Source organism: Lygodium microphyllum, chromosome 7, assembly GCF_053477565.2.
Source record: "Lygodium microphyllum isolate KBCC chromosome 7, Lygodium_microphyllum_v1.1.10, whole genome shotgun sequence".
NCBI lineage: Eukaryota > Viridiplantae > Streptophyta > Polypodiopsida > Schizaeales > Lygodiaceae > Lygodium > Lygodium microphyllum.
The window spans coordinates 13,666,042-13,674,622 of record NC_141141.1 but is presented as its reverse complement, the minus strand read 5'-3'; the positions used below and the strand labels follow the sequence as shown (position 1 = coordinate 13,674,622).

At 38.4% G+C, this 8,581-nt stretch overlaps 1 protein-coding gene and 1 pseudogene across 1 annotated transcript; one reads left to right on the top strand and one right to left on the bottom strand.

Annotated features, from left to right (window-relative positions):
- Window positions 1-533: 533 nt before the first annotated feature.
- On the top strand, window positions 534-4,237 carry LOC148033197 (uncharacterized). Its single transcript, XM_087682356.1, has 4 exons — window positions 534-602; window positions 690-918; window positions 1,011-1,102; window positions 4,138-4,237. The coding sequence occupies exons 1-4, from the start codon at window positions 541-543 to the stop codon at window positions 4,235-4,237; spliced, it is 483 nt and encodes a 160-aa protein (XP_087538482.1). The 5' UTR covers window positions 534-540.
- Window positions 4,238-4,275: 38 nt separating this feature from the next.
- Window positions 4,276-4,765, bottom strand: LOC148033196 (large ribosomal subunit protein P1y pseudogene; annotated as a pseudogene).
- Between the last annotated feature and the right edge of the window lie 3,816 nt (window positions 4,766-8,581).

Genomic DNA, 8,581 nt, shown 5'->3' with positions numbered 1-8,581 from the left:
ACATTCTCATATTATGCTTTTGTTTGTTTTCAATAGTATTTCCAGAGCTCATGTTACTCCAAATATTGCGCATGAGGTGTATATGTTTCAAAAGTTTGGTATTGCAAACAAAGACTCCATTCTAGATAGATTGAGTCCGGCCATGAGGAAGTGGGCTGAGGTTGAGACGAGTATAGAGGCAAGGTATTATCATGGTGTTGCTCCATGGTATAACTCTCCTTGCGGTTTAATATCTCAGCTTGTATGGAAGGTGATTTTGTATCTATGGCTCACTTGAATGAGATGTGCTTTTCTATCTCTAATTTAGTTTTTTTTTTGGAATGATAGGATGAATTTCATGTCTTCATCTCAAAAGAAACTGCGAAGCTTGAGGCTCTTGGTCTAGATGAGGTAGAGAGGACGAAACATTTGGAGAAGGCTACAAGGGTGGAAGAGGAGTGCCCTAAGGATAGGGGTTACAAGTACCTATCCATTGCTAATCCCCAAAATGGTGATGAGTTCTTTAAGTTGTTATTTGGGCTAAAGTGGGATGATGCAAACATGCTCAAGATCACAAGAGACAAGCTGTATTGTCTCACAAGCTCAAAAATCCCTGCGGAAAGGTAATTTGTATATATAACGCAAGGTGTGTGTATGTGATGCTTTTTTCTTTAATGCTTTCTATTTGCGTATATTGTTGTGCATCACAGGAAAAAAATATTGTTGCATCTTATGAGTCTCACAAAGGCCAAAGACCCCCAATACCCGCATTTTGGTGATTATAAGCTCTTTCGGGTTTACATGAAGAAAGAGACATATTGGGCTCACTTGCATTCAGAGGCACTACTTCAGATTGAAAGGATACAAGTAGAAGGTCCACAGCTATCAGATTCACTTGAGGAGTTCTTTAAGCTTAACATGAAGAATCATGTCATGCAGGTTGACTCAATGCAGTGCATTCATATTGCTTTCTTAAGTTCTTTCTTAAAATGTATATGTGCTAATGTTAAGCGCTTGTGAAACTTGTGTAGGCTTTTGTACACCTCTTGGATGGAGTGAAATCTTCAGATGTTGCAGAGAAGATGCCAAAGCTTACGTTTTCAACCAAACATGTGATTTATAGGTTAGCATCAAAACTATTTTTTTGCAAACTCTTCATCTTAAATGTAGTAGATATAATGGCACTTGAAAGCCTATTTATGTTATTGATTTTTCTATTCTAAGCTCCACATGAAAGCTCGAGCTTGGGTGGTTTGTTTATTATTATAAAAATATTGTCTTATATAAAGGAGATTGTGTGTCTAATTTTCATATTAGATTGCATGCATTTGCTTGCGTAATTGGCAAGAATGTTGCAGGTGGATACTACAATGTGTAGAAGAGAAGAGGGTGGATGCATCTCCGCAATTCACAAGAGAGTGGATTGATGTTCGTGACGAGAACAGTATGTATTCTCCATCATTACGTGAGAGAAAATTGACGGCATGGGAGGCAAGTGTTTGCCCTTGGTGGGGCTAGATTACCATGTGGGGGTTATCCCTAAGCAAGAGAAAGATCTGCATGAGAGTAAGTACTTCAATCTATCTAAACATCTCGTCGCTTTTGTAGCAATAGTTTTTGTGCTCATGCATGGGAATCTAAGGGTGAATGATACTATGTAGGATTCAAGGAGAAAGTTGATACTCATGAACCGCTTACTGCACCCACCACTGTAGAGGAGCAAGCAACCAAGGATACCAAAGGTGCAGAAGGAAGTACTCAAGCTAGTGAAGCTAGCAAGGATGCTACACATGCCACCCAAGGTACTCAAGGTAATCCAGGGAGAAAAAATGTGCCAGAGTCCTCTATGGCGCCCACCACCTCCTTTGTTGCAGATTCATCTCTTGGTCAAGAGAATTGGGAGAGGCGACCTATGACCCATTTAGTAGGTGAGAAGTCTTATATTAACTTGAAATTCATGTGCTTTATTGGTCGCCCATGAAGATAGTCGTGTATGATTATTAAAAATAAATTACTTTGAAATAATTGTTGCAGGGCTCCAGTATCAAACATATGTCGATGCTCTATTAGTGGATGTGACCCAAATTGATAGATTTGCCCTTGATAGGTAGACATGACAACTACATATTGCAAGAACATCAATTTACATGTTGCATATAGCATTGCATCATCATTTACTTTGCATTAATGACTATGTTGTTTTGTGTATAGCATCAACAAGTTTTTTGCAACACAAAAGATGCATCTTTATATCAAAGATGGAGTTCCATGTCAAGAGGTGGCTCGATTGATATTTGCGGATTTTCCTACGAGCTTGCTTGTGGATGCTCTAGGTCCCATCCCATTGGGTAAGTTATGCTTTCTATCACACAAGGTTTACATCAAACTCACTTCTCATATATCATAATGCCAATGTTGTTTGTAGAGGGCATGACTATTCCCAAGTGGAACACGTTCTCAAAGGGTCTAGTTATGGATTGTATGGACCTTGCTCGCGAGTATTTGGCCGACCAGGGATTCTTAGTCACTATGTGCTTAGCAGAGCATATAGGTGAGTTTATTACAGATGCGGCAAGAGTGGGGCTTGTGCTTCACTGCACTTGGACACTCATGTGTGACTCCAAAGCTTATCGACATCCCGTTACTAGAGAGGCAGTAAGATAACAAAGTTGGATACATTGAACGTATGGTTGTATGTTCTAAATAAAGTTTGTGTTACATGCTTTAAATAAAAACATGGATCACTTATTCTATTTCCACTCGTGAATAGGTACTTGATCTTACTGTGTGTCTTTGGCATCGTGCTGGTCATGTTGTGCCTTGCAATGAGAGAGAGGCTAGGGAGAAGATTTCAGAGAGATTGTTTCCAGCGTATCGTAGCTACATGATGGATGATTGTGTCTTTCCCATGGATGTTGATGGTGTCATTGTCAGAGGCGGAGCAGAGAGGTCTCATATTTTCTATCGGTAAGTAGTCTTGCATGTTTTTGCTCTCAGGTTACCTTGTATGGTATTTTCATTGTTTCTACTTGCATGGCCGCAAAGATTCTGTATCTTGATTGGTGATATGTGATTGGTGATATGGTTAGGTGGTTACTAGCTACATTTACGAAATGCTACGACTATGTTTTGGATGTGTTTGCGGGGTGTGGTGGTTTGGCGCGGGCTAGTGCAGAGGAGATGAGACATTGCATGTGTCTAGAAATAGATGATGTGCTCTATGGGGAGTGTTTGTCCACCATAGTGTGTGGACCGGTACCATGCTGAGAGAATGTGTGTTTTTTTTTTCGAGAGACTCTAGACATTTCATTTTGTTACTACTTTTATATGTTTATTATACACTTCGTCATGTGACTATGCCTGATTTTGTCTAAGAGATTACATGCATTGGGATCTTTGATTTGTTTTTAGGAAGAGTGTACCTTGTGACTATTTGACACGAATATATTTTACTAGTTTTTCGTTGATTTTGTTTTCTTGATGTGTGTTCATGTAAATGCAACGTGTCGTACTCCTTAAGTAAGACTATTTATATGCAGAATGGATATGTTGCACGAAAAAGCTCGAAAAAAAGAGATTGATTAGAAAAGAACGAAAATGAAAGCCCGCAAAAATAAAATCCCCTTCTCTGAATAGGAGGAATCTTGCATATCTTCCAGATCTGAATTGTAGAGTCAGTTGTGGCAAAGTTTCTCTTTCTCAACCTCATGCTTGCTGGAGAGTTAAAAACTATAGAGCTATCTTGAATCTTGATAAACTAGCAGCAAGATGAGCTGCTCAAGTCTGCAAACTGTGTACTTCTTTATGCTGAGCTAAATAAGAAGACTAAAATCCTACACTTACTTTTTCTGCCATGTCAAGCCTCTTAAATGATCCAAGGATAAAGAAACTTGCAGAGCAGATAGCAAAAGATCCTACTGTCAACAATATGGCTAATTGCAATGCAATGTTCAAAGTGCTAGTTCAAGCGGTGTCCCTTAGTTAGACACACAATAGTACTTCAATGCAATGCAAGAAGTAGTGCAGAATCCTCAATTTATGACCATGTTTGAGAAACGTGAAGGCTGTTATAGAGGAGATTGAGATACTGCTAGGAAGAATGTCATTTGATGATGGTCATGGAAGAATTTGAGATGATTTATCAAAAAAAATTTCCAGGGCAGCTTTGTGTAACATCCTTCCTGATGACAGTCAATTTTCTAGAGTCTTAACATCCTCTGCAATGGTTACCAGACCTTTCTTGTCAATAGTGACCTAACACTAGGTTATCTTGAGTTAGATCAGAACCAAAGAAAATTGTCTAATCAAACAAGCTAAACCCCATGTCTTCGTCACTCTCTTCCTTTGGTTCTTCCTTTTTCTCTTCCACAGGAGCAGGTGCAGCGGCACAACCACCACCCCCTGATGCAGGGACAGCACTACCGATGGCAACAGAAGCTCCACCACCACCAAAGCCAACATTTGTAATTAGGTTCTCCACACTTCTTTTCTCAAGAAACATAGCAAACAATGTAGGCCAATAAGATTCTACTGGAACATTAGCAACCTTCAATAATGTTGCAATCTTCTTAGCCGTCATGATGCTAATGTCGTCGTTGTGCGGGATAAGAGTTGCATAGGATGTTGCTGACAAGCTAAGAATACCACCTACCCACTGATGGAATTTCTTTATTTTTTGTTATGTCATCCAAACTAATATTTCTTCTCTTCCTGCGATGAAGAAAATCCTCCGTGGCTGTTCTCAACCTTCTCGTTCTTTCTCATGTTTGTTGCTCTCCTTCTCCATTCTTATCTCAAGTTGGAACTGTTGAGATTATGCTCAGCTACAAAACTATTTTTGAATTCTTAAAAATAAAGGAGATTTTCAAAGCTTACTTGGAAACCAACATTAAGAGTGTTGTGGTAACAATGCATGTGTACTTCAATGACAAGCATCGTTGATGATTGTCCACCATAGTTGCTCTGATCTACATTCTTATCCTGCGTGAAACGATTGAAACAAAAACACCACAAATGGTGCTTGTTAGCAAACTTAGTTGATAAAGAAGCTTGTTATGGAGTGCCTTTGCAAGATAGAAGCCATAGAATCAAGATAGGAGCATAATTTTTCCATGGAATCCATGAAAGAAAGCTTGAAGAGCGAGAAAAGAAACCCTCTCTTCCCAAAAGTAACTCAAGTTTGGTCTCCATTAAAGAGTATAACCTTCATTTTTTCCATCTTACCCCAATTTTTGGTTAAAATCACAACCTTCCAAAATAGATGGAAGAATTAACTCCTGTGACTAAATTTAAATTGCGGTTTTCTCTCCCTAGTCACTGCAACTAGATCTAATGCATGAAAATGACTTCCAATAGGATCTAAACTATTGCTCTAATACCAATGTAAAGAAGGTATATTCTACCATGAAAATCAACAAGAAAACAAATGAGATGAACAAATAAAATAACAGGAAATAATATGAAATGCTTCAATCATGGCCATGCCATAGAAATCTTCCATTATAACATAGCACAATGTATCCATGGAAGCTGAGATCTAGATACAAGAAATAAAGCTAGGTACTCACCCCAATATGGTGATGGACAAGAGATCTCCCAAAATTAGTGTAAGTGTGTAAAAAGATGCCTACATTAGCACTTGTTGCCTTTTAATAGTAAACCCTAGTACCATCATGGCTATGGTATTTACATAGTTTATTTTGGTAAAGGTAAGTGAACTAATGTGTCTAATTTTTTTCATTACACTATATATGTTATGAAGTGGTATCTATTGGGAGGGGAGGGAGAAGGTTACATCCTTTGCAAGGAGATATATTGACTATTATGGGCTTATGTATTATGTAGATAAATCCTTATGTGAATGGGGGTGTGGGTATTTAAAATATTTGAAGTTTAATCCTTGGTAAGGGATGTATATGGGCAAAAATGAGCTATCTAGCTATGTGACATGGAGACAAGGATGTGAGATGAATAGAATCATCACTAATTTGCATGTATATAGTGAGATTATCCATTTAACTTGCTAGCAAAGTTGGATACGATGAGTATAAGGAGAATTGATAGCTTAATGATTATATGGAGTCCTTGCATGAATGTAGCATGGTGTTACCATGCTAAGAACTTCTATGGCTAAACAATGATAAAATATGTAGAAATGCACCATTTGATTGATAGTGGAGTATGCTAATAGGCCACCCTAATGATGTGATACATTTCTATCCTCCTTTCTTGATCATCAAACTAGACATCTTCCCTTTCAAATCTATTAGTTTTCTTATTAAACCTTCGAAAAAGTAGATCTTTTTGGGCCCTTTGACATGGGCAAGTATACTAGAGATGGGGCACATGGAAGAACTACAAGCATGGATTGGAGGTTACAATCATAAGCTTTTATTGGGCTATCTTGAAATTTCATGTGGATTCTTTATGTTTTAGTTTATCACTTGTTTCTATGATGAAGGTCGAGATTGATGCTATGCCTAAAGTTGGAAAATCCGTTGGTTTCTAGAGACCCTTTTATAAAGGCGAGGCTCTCACATCATCATAAAATTCTTTAAGATCTTATATTGAGCCACCACGGTCTTAGTATTGAAAGGAAACTCTATGTTTTATGTTTTGTAACTAGATCCATGGGTCTAGAAAATCCATGTAATGGGTGTTTCTTATATGGGATGTATTCACCTTTTCAAAGATAGAAACTTTTACTCACATGAGAACCCCTCCAAATCTCCCTAAAGGTGTATTAGATATCATTTCCTATCTTAAGCTAGTCTAAAATATGTCCCTTGTTTATTTTTTTGTATCTACTACTCAAGCTCATGACCTTGTATCTTATCTTGACTCTTGCACCCACGATTTTGGCCATGATTGTCTATGGTTGTCATGCATGGTTCCCAGAGAGGAGTTTGCCCTCCAGAGCTAGCTCTTCTATAGGGTTGTAAAAGTGTACAAGACTATGCACTCTAGTATTTATGTGTGTATTAATGGAAGAATAAGGAAATTGTAATGAGGGTCTCGGGATCCTTTGTGTAGATTCTTGAGTTTCTAGTATATTTTGAGCTTTGGTTTTTGGGATTTTTTGTTCCCTTATGTGGGTGGGTAGCTATAAATGTCTAGTTGTTCATCTCTATCAACTCCTAATAACATTTGAAATACTGATGTGATGTTTGGATATTCATCTTGGATTATCATGAAAACATTAGGTGTAAAGTAGTGCATGGCATTGTGTTTTTATTTGAATTGTATAGAAGGGGTTATAAAAATAACCTCATCTTAAATTTTAGATTTACAAAAGGAATATAAATATTACCTTTAAAATTCATAAAAGGGGTATATAAAATGATGCAAATTTTTTCAAAAAGGGTTTTAAAAAAAACCATTTGAACACATATTATATAGAGGGTTAACCCAAGGTGGACTCCTCGGGCTTACCACTAACCTCCTTGACCTATTCCATACTCTCCAACATGATTGACATTGTCCCAAGCTAGGCCTTGAGTTCATTAGGGTCTTCAATTTATGTAATGTGGACTCTTAAGTGTTGTTGAGATGGCAAGCTCAACATGTGCAGACATTGATGATGGACCGCTTGGCTAGATGGGTCTGCACGTCTACACTTAGCACATTAGTGGTCATTATGATACTCACATAGCCCCACTGACCTATCACTTATTATACTTGTTTTGTTACACCTACCTACACCTGGCAAAGATATAGCGCCAGTCGATTAGTGTAGTCTGTTATGCACTATTTGACTTAGCAGGCCATTATCCTTTATGTTGTATCTTATCTACACTTTGTGTACATTATATAGTGCATGGAAGAAGAAGAAGAAATAAGCAAAAAAAAGTTTTGGCCTCCATCTCTCTTCTTGTGTTCTTGAGTGAGCTTCCTCTTGCACATATAGTGTGTGTTTGGTGCAGTAGCTCAAGCAAGTCTCCCCACCACACAATTCTTGAAATGGTATCAGAGCCACGCCACTGAGAGAGGCTGATTTTTAAGGCTAAAGCAAAGGAAAAGAAGCAAGGTTCAAGCAAGTAAGCAACGGGTAAGAAGTGTCAAGATTGTGGGAGAGAAGGAAGGAGTCTCACTTGAAGCTTTCTTGCTTGCACAATGGGGGAATACACACAAGGGTGGAGGCTGAAAACAGTTTTCCTCTTCTTAGTTGTGTAAGCCAAAAGAACTCAAGTACAAAGAAATAGAAGAACCCTATATATGGGTCTCAAACCAAACTCAACTAACTAAGGTGGCATACTAACTGAGCCACGAACTATAGTAGATAAGGATAGCTATCATGTAGCTATTATTCATGGGCGGTGTACCAACCGCGTCTGCAACTGACAAGTCGGTGACATAAATGCACAACGGTCACCCTGGCATATCACGAGTGGAGCTCGATATCTCAACACTCCCCCTCGAGCTCAATCCCAATTCCTGCACACCAAGCAGGTCTCTGAACTTGCGCAGCTTCTCTACGCCCAATGCCTTTGTAAATATGTCAACTACCTGATCCTCTATGCTGACATAAACTAGATCAATAAGACCTAGTAAAACCCTCTCTCGCACATAGTGATAATGCACCTCAATGTGCTTTGTTCTAGCA

Excerpts from the sequence above, each read along its gene's own strand:
- LOC148033197 (XM_087682356.1), top strand. The coding sequence starts at position 541 with ATGCTCAAGATCACAAGAGACAAGCTGTATTGTCTCACAAGCTCAAAA. Across the intron at positions 603-689 it reads TCAAAAATCCCTGCGGAAAG|GAAAAAAATATTGTTGCATC; the intron begins GTAATTTGTATA and ends TGTGCATCACAG. Across the intron at positions 919-1,010 it reads TGAAGAATCATGTCATGCAG|GCTTTTGTACACCTCTTGGA; the intron begins GTTGACTCAATG and ends AAACTTGTGTAG.